The sequence below is a fragment of the Oryx dammah genome, unplaced genomic scaffold, assembly GCF_014754425.2.
Source record: "Oryx dammah isolate SB20612 unplaced genomic scaffold, SCBI_Odam_1.1 HiC_scaffold_29, whole genome shotgun sequence".
NCBI classification, from domain to species: Eukaryota; Metazoa; Chordata; class Mammalia; order Artiodactyla; family Bovidae; genus Oryx; species Oryx dammah.
The window spans coordinates 16509724-16522937 of record NW_024070213.1 but is presented as its reverse complement, the minus strand read 5'-3'; the positions used below and the strand labels follow the sequence as shown (position 1 = coordinate 16522937).

At 46.3% G+C, this 13214-nt stretch overlaps 1 protein-coding gene across 2 annotated transcripts; it reads right to left on the bottom strand.

Moving 5' to 3' along the window:
* Positions 1-318: 318 nt before the first annotated feature.
* Positions 319-11700, bottom strand: C1S (complement C1s). Of its 2 annotated transcripts, none has more exons than XM_040235056.1 (12): positions 11500-11700; positions 10477-10631; positions 10028-10235; positions 9687-9864; positions 7762-7887; positions 7144-7343; positions 6798-6951; positions 5965-6080; positions 5485-5563; positions 4660-4788; positions 3768-3842; positions 319-1555 (listed from the first exon to the last, which is right to left on the bottom strand). In XM_040235056.1, the coding sequence occupies exons 2-12, from the start codon at positions 10515-10517 to the stop codon at positions 756-758; spliced, it is 2106 nt and encodes a 701-aa protein (XP_040090990.1). In that variant the 5' UTR covers positions 10518-10631; positions 11500-11700; the 3' UTR covers positions 319-755. The 2 variants fall into 2 exon arrangements, with proteins under 2 accessions (XP_040090990.1, XP_040090991.1); XM_040235057.1 differs by having other exon boundaries at positions 10477-10602.
* Between the last annotated feature and the right edge of the window lie 1514 nt (positions 11701-13214).

Sequence of the window (13214 nt, the reverse complement as noted above, 5' to 3'; positions counted from 1 at the left end):
AAGCAATTTTTACCTTGAAGTTTTAGACTCTAAGATCTTAAACAGCCAATTCTAACTGCTGTATGTGGACTTCTGACTGAGGTTCAGGTATGTTTGATGAGTTTCTAAAGCGGAACATGGTACCTCGCGTTGACGTTATGCTAATCCACAATGCTCAGTTACTCTCCCTTGGAAAAGAGGAAAGAAGCTGATTCCCTGTTTTCATGATATTTAAATATGAGCTGTGAGGGCCCTGAGTTTCCAGGACACAACAGCCCATTAAACTCCCTTTCTATGGTGCTGAGGTCTTGATGTGGAATAAGACAAGTCAGCCAGCACTGGGTTATAAAAATGCTTTATTACAAGTAGATAGCAGAAACGAAATAGTCAACTGAACAGGTAAAAGGGAAACAAAAAAAAATCAAGAGAATGCCCCACAGCAAATTTCAGAGTCAGAACTGGAACAGGAGTGGGTCATCCAGAAAGAGGACCGCCCATGAACAGAGAAAGAAATGGGTCCCCTTGCACACTGAAGTCCACAGGATGGGCTCAGGGGAGAGGACCCCACATAGTTAGTCCAACTATACTGAAAGACCAACACAACCACAGGAGTAGAACTCTACCTCCAACCAGGTATCCCGACAACCAAGTCCTAGCAACAGCTCAATCTCACTCCCCTGTCCTCTCTCAGTCATGGTGAAATAAGGGGACTATTGTGAGGAACAGGAAGTCCGGAGGGGCCACAGCCCTTAGAGAGGCTGGTGGGACCTGTATGGTTAGTCTTCACTGGGGGCACTGTATTCCTGCATTGTCTTCCTTATCCAGTCAACGTAGTTCTTGACTCGCGTGTAGATCCCGTAGGTCCCACACTGGGGGCCCCAGGACACCAAGCCAGCAACATAGAATTTGGGGCTGTTTTCCTTAGGGTCCTGTACAGCAAAGGCCCCCCCACTGTCGCCCTCACAGCTATCAACGCCTTTGTCATTACCGGCACAGATCATGTTCTCAGTGAAAACAAAAGAACTGATATCTATTCCAGGATTGACCCCCTTCACCTTCCTGCATTTGGATAAGGGAGCAACGGGTAGCTTTGCCCCTCTGAGCTTAATAACGTGACTTTTGGCATTTGTTCGACCCCAGCCTGAGATCAGCCCCAGGACGTTCTCCGGGGGGTCGTATTCTGAGGAGGTGCCTGGTAGGCAGATAGGGGAGACCTTGGGTCCCATTTTCACTGGGTCTGTCAGCCGCACCAGCGCAATGTCATTGTCAAAATTCTTTCGTGTTATCGAAGGATCCAGGACCTCCCATCCTGGATGGATAAACACTCTCTCGGCAGTGAGCATCTGAGCATTTGACAATTGTGAGGTGACCACTGAGGAGGACCCAACATACATCACTGGGATATCATTTCCCTCCACGACATGGGCAGCAGTCAGCACCCAGTATTCATCAATGAGAGCCCCACCAGCCCATGGGTTCGAGAAGAAGACTTGCCAGGGGAAATTTTCAATCTTCGCAATGGAGCCTCCAAATATTCTTTGTGTTGATATAAAAGGCTCGCTGGGGGTGCCACAGACTAGAAAGGAAAAAGAACAAGGTGGGCAGTCGCTGGCCCCCAGCAATCCCCCAGCCACTCAAACACCTGCTGGGCTTCATTATTCTCAGCACAACACAGCCAACGTTATACAGGAAATCCCCTACACCAACCTTCCAGTTGTAAACTTTCAAAGATGTGAATATGCGCTTGCACATCCAATCACATAAGTAAGTTCAGGTGTCCGGGGTACACTGTCCTGGGCACGCATCCTCTACAGGTGGCTGTGCGTTTGTGAACTTACTGTACAGTGGTGTAAAGTACAGTAGTATAGCATCTCTACTTCAAGCCCAGGATGTCTGGAAGCCAGGGTAAAAACAGCAGTGATATGGCTGGTACTCTTAAGAAGCTCCAGCTGTTGAACGATACTACTGTACTTTTCAAGGTCCCCTACTGTAAGATTTAAAGTGTTTTCTTGGGATTTCTCAGGTGGCCCAGGGGCTAAGGTGCTGTGCACTCAAACCAAGGAGCCTGGGTTCCATCCCTGGGTTCCATCTGGAGAACTAGATCCCACATGCTGCAACTAAGACACAGCAAAGCCAAATAAGTAAATAAAGATTTTTTGAAGAAAATGTTTTCTTTATTTTTTGTATTGTTTTGTATTTTGTATGTATTATTTGTGTGAAAGTATTATAAACCCTTTGTGTGAAAAGTATTATAAACCATTATTATACTATAAGGTGTTATAGTACAGTACAGTTATGTTCGTTGGGTACCTAAGCTTATGTTGTTGGACTTATGAACATGCTCTTGGAACAGAACTCATTCATATGTAGGGGACTTACTGTATTTGGTCAACCAACTCAGTGTCTGACTTATCTGAACTCATCTAAGGATCAAATATCCCACATTGCCAGTGCCAAGAGCAGGGGGAGAAGACTGGCTAAACAGAGCCCATGTATAAGGTAATGAACCTAAATGAGCCTCACACTATGGACAGCTTAACTCACAGTCCTACAGGAGGCACATGTCACCTCAGTCTCAATACATCTGGTCAGGGACCCAACCAGGAGCCTGAGCTGGGAGTCTCTATTCTCACACATGTAGTGGGAAGGCAAGCCTTCTGTCTGCCTCTGATGCCCAGGTTCAACACTTATCACCTTCTTCACTCAAGTCCTAACTGAAGCCAAGTCCCTCCTAGTAACTGGATGTAGGGCAAAGAGAGGGTTCTCTTTTCCCATCTTTCATCTCATCCTCCAATGACCCAGGTAAGGTTGCTTTGCCATTACCCAATGCAACTAAAACTGAATTGTATTTCAGATCAAGTTGGCTTACCTAAATCCCACATTAGTCAGCCCAAATAGACTCTGAGTTGAGCATAACAGACAGATGTAGGCTTAAAGCCTATCCCATCCCTTCCTGAACTGTGAACTCAAAATGAATTCACTCAACTGTAAAGCAGGACCAATAACACCTCGTCCAGAGGGTTATTGCAAAGACTTGATTGAATGAGATAATAAATTCAATTAGTTAGCTGAGTCCCTAGCTCTCAATTACAATGTTGTTACTACGAGCATCATTATTATATTCTTGGCTTTGCCTGGGAGTCTTCTTCCACTCAACTCTAATCTCTATAATGATGGTCTGAGTGTTAGTTGCTCAGTCATGTCCGACTCTTTCTGACCCCATGGACTAGCTCACCAGGCTCCTTGGTCCATGGAATTCTTCAAGAAAGAATAGTGAAGTAGGTTGCATTTTCCTACTCAAGAGGATCTTCCCAACCCAGGGATTGAACCCAAATTGCAGGTAGATTCTTTACCATCTAAGCCACCAGGAGAAGCTGTCTAATCTCTATATAACCCCTTATTTCTTTCATTCTTCTGTATCTTTTTGCCAGATAAGCTTTTAATATAATAACTAGGATATTCAACTAAGCTTGTTTCTAAGTGTTGGTTGCTCACTCTCAATTTTCAGACCCTGTTTTTAGCAATCCTAGATCCTCTTCCCGCACCAACATTACCAAATCTAACCACCCCAGACTCTGACACCAACCATCACTGGTTGACTTTTCTCTGTAGGGTCAGTCACCCCTTGGCAGATCCATGCCCAGATTTGTCTCCACCTCACTGAGCTAGGCTCTGGCAGGCCCAGACCATCAAGTCCCTTCCCAAGAGGATTACAACTCCTTTTAGAAGGTGAGCCCTATGTGCACACCTGAAGACACGCTCTCTCCCCAAGTCCAAGCCCTGATTACCTGCAATGCATTTCGGCAGCTCTGTGCCCAGCACCTTGTTCACCCAGCTCCCATTGCCACTGCAGTGATACACCTCTGAAACAGCACAGAAAGAAGGAACACACTCACCATCACATCTTCTTACTTATCTTCTGCCTTCCATTCAGAGCCTCAGCGCCTCTGGGATTTTAGGAGGCAATGGGATCAAACCTACCATAAAATAATCTTGAGAACATCCTCCAAACAATCCCTTTGGCCCCAAACAATCCACTTGCCCAGGGATTAGAAGGAACATTCTCCAAAGCAGAAGGAAGAGGATTAAGGTGGAGGCTGGGAAAGTGCTTCAAGTAGGAAATTAAATTGAAAGCAATGAACTGGGACATATCATGAGCCATCCAGCCCTTCAGCCAGCACCACCACGGTCTTTCCATCAAGAAAGTCAGTTGTGGGACTTCCCTGGTGGTCCAGCGGTTAAGACTCTGTGCTCCCACTGCAGGGGGCACTGGTTTGAACCCTGATTGGGAACTAAGATTCTGCATGCCACATGGTGTGGGAAAAAAAAAAAAGTCATCATAGAATAGAGACTTCAAGCTGGAAGCATTACTCCTGTGGGCTCTACATTACATAGTTGATCAAAAGCTGGATGACCACATGAAAATGGATATTTTAGGAGGAGTTCCTGAAGCTGAGCTAGGTGACCTCTATGATACTCTACAGGTGATCCTGTACAACCCATGCCCCCAACCCCATCCTGTGTGAAAATTGTATCTTTTGACTAAACAAAGAGGATGAACAAAGCCCAGCCCATCTCCCTCATTCTCTCCAAACTCTCTCCAACCCAGAAAGATTGGAGTATTCACCCTCCAACACTCTCACTCTTTCTTTCTCTTTTCTTTAGTCAAAGGAACCTTACCGCTCCCTTCATATTCCATGCTGTAGTACGGCACCTCACAAGAGTAGCGAGTGACGGAACCAAACAGAGTGCTTTCCGGATCCTCGACTCGGCCATGCCGAATGGGTTCAGGAGTGCCACAGTCCACGGCTACAGGAGGAAGGCAGGAGAGAGATGATCAGGATAGACACTTTCTCCCAGAAAGAGTCTCCGGGCCAGTCCATCTCCCCAGCAGTGTTCCTCACTCCTTCCCTGCCTCCCCATCCATAAGCACATCTGGGATGAATCCCCCACATCAGCCTCTCTGTGGCCATGCTCATCTCTCCAGCCCACTGAGTCCTGACACTCAGATGGCCCCTTGAAAGCGGCAAGAATGAACCTGGTTCCCAGTGGTTGGTGAGGCCTCTGTAGAAATGGACCCATAGAATGCTATTAACTCTACTAATCTCATAGACCCTCTCTTTGTAAGAAACCTGCTAGTTTGGCCGGCCTGGGGTCAAATCAGGACTAGGATTCTACGACTGACTTCCCTTCAAAACCCAATCCACTATCTCACAAGCCTAAGAAGAAACCATGTATTTGTATCTCAGTGCCTTAATCTTTCCATTTCCTTTATTCTTAAGGGAAAGAAGGTTTATTCAGGAAGATACACAGTCCATAGACAGACTGTGGGCTATCTCAGAAGGTGAGAGGCACCAGGATTGTGAGTTTTCATAAGACTGAGTAATTTCATAGGCTAATGAGTAGAATTATTCCAACTATTTTGGGGAATGAGTGGGGATTTCCAAGAATTGGGCCACTGCCCACTTTTTGACAAAAGTAGTCCCATTTTAAAGAGATGCATACGTTGACACCGCAACTTGGAATTACTCCACTTTCCATTGCTTTGACAAGTTGAGTAGAAAGATGGGGAACCAACACTTCCCTGGAAAATAATAAACCTCAATATTAGTTTATAAAAGAGATACAGGGAATCAAAAGCCAAAAATGGAATTGATCTCTGGCCTTGGATCAGTGAGAAGTATTTACCACAAGAAGCCTGGGGACATCTTAGTAGAATGACCCAAAGCATCCAGGAGCTGGAGCTAAAAGAACTTTGCCCCAGCATACCAGTCCCCTTCCCCAGGAAAACTGAAGCCAAGAGGAGAGTGTGAAGATGTCCAAGGATCTTCATGGCTGAGAAGACAACTAGAGATTCTGAGGGGTTCTCTTGATGGAGAAGGTGCTAGACCTCACTCAAACAAAAACATCTGGTAACTGATCAGATGATTCCAGTGTACTCATCCTGACCTAGGGACGAGAGAGGAGCCCCTGACAGTGCTTTACCTGCACAACTTCAAACCCATCCACACAGGTTATCTTCACCACATCTCTGAACACATATTTTGCTCTCTCAGGCTCCCAGAAGGAATTGGCAGTGACTTCTTTAGGACAAGGGATTGCTTGAAAAGGATAGGAAAAGAAATTTACCAAACCATTGGAGAATCATTATTACATATAATCATTCTCACATTTGTTGGTTTTCCCTGGTGGTTCAGTGGCAAAGAATCCACCTGCCAATGCAGGAGATGCGTGTTTGATCCCTGGGTCGGGAAGATCCCCGGAGAAGGAAATTTCAACCCACTCCAGTATTCTTGCCTGGGAAATCCCATGGACAGAGAAGCCTGGACGGCTGCAATCCATGGGGTCACAAAAGAGTCAGACACAGCTTACCAACTAAATAACAACATATTTTCTACAGTTGTTGACTCATCCTCAGTCCTGAAACCCAGCATTCCAACACGGAGGTGGTTAAAATAATATGGCAGGGAATTCCCTGGTGATCCTGTGCTTGGGAATCAGCGTTCTCACTGCTGAGGGCACAGGTTTGATCCCTAGTCAAGGAACTAAAATCTCGCAAGTCTGACAGTGAAATGAAATTAAATAAAATGGAATAATGACATTACTAACTACCCACCCCCAGGCCATCTGCATTTGAAAATCCAGTTGAAGGATTTCTAAAAGTTGAAGGTTCCTCACAACCACTGACGGGTTTCCATGGTGCTGAGGAGCTGCTGTGTTCTCAGGATATCCATCCGTACAACAATCTACTGTTTTGATTTTACCTTGGGCAAGGACTCTGGTCCCACCAACCAAAGGACAGCTTCTAGGTTACTCACGATCTCCATGGTAACGAAATTTCCATCCCTTTCTTTGTTCGGATCCATCAGTTTGGAAGATGATATTCAGAGCACTGCTCTGGGTTTCAATTGTTAGTGGCCCAGGAAAGCCATTCCCACAGTAAGGACCAAAATGCTGATCTCCTGTCACAAACTGAAGAGAATCAAAATGGGGAAATCAGAAGAGAGAAAGAACTAAAAGAAAAAGGTAACACGGAAGGGATAAAAGTAAAATAAAATAAGAAGGAGAGAAAGAAAAAAAGAAGAGACAGAAAGCTAGATAATGTGTCTTCAGGGAGAACTCTCTCTGAGTGAGTTGGAAGAAAACTGATCACCCATCACGCACAAGTAAGCTGTCAGGACAGTGGCCCTCAGAGTCAGCTGGTTCCACATCAAAGTCTTCTCTCCTCATAGTCACCACCACTCGGAACCCCTCCTCCAGCTGGATCTGATAGTCACACCTTGAGCTCTCTGGGTATGGACTGGGGTAATTAGGACTTTCAACCTCCCCAGTCATTGTGGTGAATACACTCCCACTGCAATTGACTAAGGAAGGAAAAGAGAAAAGGAGAATCAAATACAGGGTCAGGCCAATGAGTCCCAGCTCTTTTCTATGATCCTTCTCATGAACTGAAGCCCATGTGCCACAATTACACACCAATGCATAACAGTAGAGATACCTAATATGTATTGGGTTTCCATCGCATCACTTATGTGGAGCTTTTCTTGTTTATGAAGAGGCCCAAGTTGACACCTATCTCTCTTCTCCAATTAATTAACTTGACCCTGTAGGCTTATCTTCCTCCACTCTTGTGGCTCCCTTTCTGTTTATGAGTAACTAAAAACTGATGCCAAGTCAAGGCCATGGCTAATCAAAATCGAAAAGGGTAGACAGACACCTGACTGAAGGCTCCAGCCAACCCAAATCCCAGGGAACATTCGCCTCTCTTGATGCCAAGCTCACCTCCACAGTTCTTCCTATCTTCATGGAGGAAGTATTCTGGAGGGCAGGAGCAGAAGTAACCACCAATGAAGTTATTGCAGAAGTGGCTGCAAGGAGCATCTGCAAAGGCTGTGCACTCGTTTACATCTGCAAAGAGCAGAGAAAGACGGTGATCAAGGACAAAGACCTAGAAGGAGGAATGAAGTTAAGCCCAAAACTGCAAGTGTAAGAAAAGTAGGAAGGGTCTGTTGCTTAGAGACATTCAATGAATCACATTTCAGGACACTATTACTCTATACTGTGTTGAGTCACTTCAGTCGTGTCCAACTCTTTGTGACCCTATGGACTGTAGCCCACCAGGCTCCTCTGTCCACGGGATACTCCAGGCAAGAACACTGGAGTGGGTTGCCATGGCCTCCTCCACTTATTCTATGTTGCTGCTACTGCTGCTAAGTCACTTCAGTCGTGTCCGACTCTGTGTGACCCCATAGACAGCAGCCCACCAAGCTCCCCCGTCCCTGGGATTCTCCAGGCAAGAACACTGGAGTGGATTGCCATTTCCTTCTCCAGTACATGAAAGTGAAAAGTGAAAGTGAAGTCGCTCAGTCGTGTCCAACCCTCAGCGACCCTGTGGACTGCAGCCTACCAGGCTCCTCCATCCATGGGATTTTCCAGGCAGGAGTACTGGAGTGGGGTGCCGTTACTTTCTCCGTATTCTATGTTACTCTCCTGAAATATGATTCTAGAGTTGTGCTCTACCATTGTGCATCTATAGTGGGAGCTGTCAACACCAAAGACCCTTGACCTTTTTCATAAACAGAGCATTTCCGCTCCAGGGATAGCACTCTGCAAGCTTAACATAATATGTCTTCTGTAAGGAGGAACAACTAATACATGTATTACCTTACATGATGCTGGCACTTCTGTCAAATCTAAACAAGGCTTTGGCTTTATGAGATGTTCTAACATCATGATACCCTGAAGATAGTTATGGGCGCACATAGACTGTGAAAGTTTGTTTGCTATATGTTAAATGGGTTTGAATACCACACATTCCTTGTGTGAGCCTTGGCAAGTTATTTAACTTCCTTAATCTTTACTTTTCCTATCTTTAAGTAGAGATAATAACACCTACTTTCAGAAGTGAGATAGGACTTCCCTAGAGGTCCAGTGGTTAAGAATTTGCCTGACAATGCAGGGGACACAGGTTCGATCACTAGTCCAGGAAGATTTCACGTGCCTCAGGGCAACTAAGCTCTTGCACTCTAACTACTGAATCCACATGCCACCACTGCTGAAGCCCACATGGCCTAGACCCATGCTCTGCAACAAGAGAAGCCAAAGCTACAGTGAAGAGAAGCCCATGCACTCTGACTAGAGAGTAGCACCCGAGAGAGCAAGGAGAGACAGCCTGTGTGCAGCAGCAACAACCAAGTGCAACCATAAGTAAATAAATATAATTTGAGTGAGTGCTAAGTTGCTTCTGTCCAAATCTTTGCAACCCCATGGACTGTAGCCCACCAGGCTCCTCTGTCCACAGCATTCTCCAGGCAAGAATACTGGAGTGGGTTTCCATTCCCTTCTCCAGGGGGGTCTTCTCGAACCAGGGATTGAACCCGTGACTCTGCGTCCCCTGCATTGGCACGTGGGTTCTTTACCATTAGTGCCACTTGTGAAGCTCTTCAAATTATATAATTTAGGTAAAGATTTAATTAATATAAGTACGGTTCTTAACACAATACCCAGCTCATAGTGGTTCTCAATAAATTACTGGGGTGTTTTTTTAACACATTTGACTTTCACAAAGGCAATTCATGGAGTGATCCAAGCCAAGTCAATACTTCATAAGAGTTTCAAATGGAATCCTCACTCCCTGCATTGCTCAATGTTTGCCCTGCTTCCAGTCTCATGCCTGGATCAATGAGGCACAGAGAGGTGAGCCTTACCCTCGGCAACATAGTACGCAGCAAACCCAGTGAAACGCTCCTCGTTGGAGAAGTCCGACCGGAAGATCACCTGGAGTTTATTGTATGGGATGTGGAACTCTTTCACCACTGGGGAGTTGGAATTCTTGCTGGTCCTCCGTCCACAGAGTTTCCCTTCTTCATGGCCTCCCGACATTATCTAAGAGAAGAGTCAAAAGAACCCAGGAAAGGGTAATATTTTGGAATGGAGGGCAGAGAGATAGACCACTTCCCACCTTAGGACCATGTGGCCCAGCTCACTGTGTGCTCACGCTCTCAGTCCACCACCCCAGCCCCATCCTTCCGCGCCCATCACAGTGTACCTGTACTGAGTCATAGGAGCAGTTCTCGGACAACTCTATGTCCAGGTGGGTGAAGTAAAGGTAGATCCCGTACCCTTCAGGGACTTCTATGTCCCAAGACTTCTCGACCTCATTGGGGTATGCCTGAGGGTAGTTGGGGGATAGAACCTCCCCATACATAGTAGGCTCGGCATAAACCCAGGCCACAAGGGAAAACAGGACAATGCACCTAAAAAATAATAATAATAAAAGCAATTGGAGAGGTGGGTGACCCAGGTATGAGTGGACTAGGGCAGGGAGAAGGGAGGGGAGAGGCGAAGGGCACCAGCACATGGAATAGAATCTTGGGCTGGAATGAAGCAGAAAGGCCGAGGGCAAAGCCAAACCCAGGCTTAGGATCTGAGCTGCTCTCTTGAGAGGATGAAGCGAATGCGTTCCGTGTGCATCTCTCTAGACCTGGGATCACTCACCACATCTCTGGCAATTTGTTCATCCCTGGTGAGCAGCTCATCTCTTGGTCCTGGCTCTCTGCACCTCTGACTTTGGAGCTAAAGGGGTGGCAGGCCTGGCAGTATTTGTCTAACAAACACAGGCACCTGTTTCGGTGGTAAGGGGTCAGTGTCACCTTGGGAAGAATAACACAGAGGTCAAACAGAGCTGTATCGTTAAGCAACAATGTATGACACCCATCCTCTCACGCTGGCTCTCGTTCTAGGCTGAAACTAAACCTTATCCTTCTCCCATGGCTTCTCAGGACCTTCTCCCAGTTTTCTTCCAAAATCATGAGACTTTTTCCTAGTGCTTTGCTTCCTCTGTTCTCCTTCTTCATCCCCAACCTCCACCCTGCCCCCGCTCTGTCAGCCTCTCTTCTCCCCTCACAGAACAGTACCCCGTCTCCACTTGGGGTTTCAGGAGTTTGTCCGCATCATGACCAGGGAGGACAGGTCTCCCTCTTCTTTTGACAAGGAGCCCCCTTATCACTTCAAACCAACTCTCTTGCCTGTGTATTATTGCATGTATTTCTCTTACTGCTCCCAAAGACCACTGATGGAGGAATGGATTTGCTTCCCTAGGGGAAGGCAGTGACCTTGGGAGAAGTGGTCTCAGAGTTATGTGGGGGGAGAAGAAAAGGGGCAGCTGAATGAACATAAAAGGAGACAAAAGCTATTTCTTCAATTTCCTACCTTAATTTTCCAGATCTTTTTTCCTTTTCTTTTTTACCTTTACTAAAAAGATAAGACATCTCCTCATAGTTCCTAGAAAAGTGTTGCCAAATATGCTTCTAACCCTGAACACTGTTTTGGGGGTGGGGGGAGGGCGGTGACATGGGGTGAATGGGGTCAACCTAAGAGAAATAGATGGTCTATAGTCTCCCCCCTTTGGATTCTGCTCATCTCAGCCCTCCATCTCTGCCCGAAACTTCCCTATGTACAGTTTTCTGCCTTCCTTTTTCCCTCCATCAAAGCTCTGCTCTTCAAGTTTAAGGATTTTACCTTCAGAAGATGATGGGAACAAGTGGGTCAGTCCCGTCCCTCTTGCCAGTGGGCAGGCAGGGCAACTCTGCCCGCTCCCAGGAAGAGCGGCTCAGAGCTGGGCGCTCCCTCTGCAGGAACCTCCGCTGGCCTCCCTGGATCTGGTTCTCTGGTTCCTTCCCAGTGATCCTCACCCCAGGGTGCATGTCTGAAATTCCCTGATCCAAACAAAGAGGGGGCTGGGAGACCATGGCTTAGGGAAAGTGGAGCTCAGCTTTGGTCTTGGAGCTCCCTCTGCTTTTGAAACAAGAACTGCATCCTTTTTCCAGCCTGACACTCCTCTGTCCCGGGCTGCAGGCACGAAAAGAGGGATTGGGGAATTTCACTGATTGCCTAACACTCTTTTTTAGCCAAAGGGTGTGTTAGAGTTTTCTGGGAAGTCAGGTGATTTGTGGGAAAAGGAGGGGATTAATACTATAAGGAAAAGCAAAACACAGGAAGTCCAGCCCTCCAACTGCATATGAAACACAAATTAAAAGAGAGAGGAGTTATCAGAAATGCCACTTAAGGACTTGCTTGGTGGTTCAGTGGCTAAGACTCCCTGCTACCAACTCAGGAGGCCCAAGGTTCAGTCCCTGGTACGGAAACTATATCCCACATGCCACAACTAAGAGCTTGCATGCCACGGCTAAAAGACCCTGCATGGCCGAACTAAGACCAGGTGCAGCCAAATAAATAATAAATAAATAACTTTTAAAAAAAGAACAGTACACAGAGTGTATAAATATTTACAAAAAAGGAAGAAATGCAGGTCATCTCTGTCTCTAAGGCAAATGTAATGGTTGGATACTGACTTACACTTAAACCCAAGCTGATGTGTTATTGTTGTTCAGCGGCTAAGTTGAGTCTGACTGCCACCCTATGGACTGCAGCAGGCCAGGCTCCCCCGTCCTTCACCGTCTCCCAGAGTTTGTTCAAACTCATGTCCATTGAGTCAATGATGCCACCCAACCATCTCATCCTCTGTCGCCACGTGAGATGATACTTTTTCCTCTTCTTAAAATCCCTCCATGTCTCCACATATCTAAATTATATCCAGCCATCAAGGATTTCCCTCGTGGTCCAGTGGTTAAGAATCCAGCTGCCAAAAGAGGGGACACAGGTTGGATTCCTGGTCCAGGACAATTCCACAGTGTGACAGGGCAACTAAGCCCACACACCACAACTACTGAGCCCTCGCCCTAGAGCCCTCGAGCTGAAACTACTGAAGCCCACACACCTATAGCCTGTGCTCTGCAACGAGAGAAGCCACCGCAGTGAGAAGCCCAAGAACCGCAACTAGAGGAAGCCCACACACAGCAACCAAGACCCAGCAGAGCCAAAAATAAATAAGTCAAAATAAATTCCTATATCAAAGGACAGAAAGAAGAAGTATAAAACACTTTTTAAAAAAAAATAAAATATAAAGGCAGTACAGGGAATTCCCTGGCAGTCCAGTAGCTGGGACTCTGTGATTTCACTGCTGAGGGCCCAGGTTCTATCCCTGGTTGGGAAACCAAAAGCCCACAAGCTTCAAAAAACAACCAGAAAAAAAAAAAAAGTAGGTAACATCTCTTGTTGTCCTTCCCCGTGAGGGACTGGGATAATGCTCCATCAACAAACAATATTTCTGCAGCTAAACAGATTGATTGTCACAGTGACTAGAATAAAGTTATCATTATAGATTATGTTTAAAA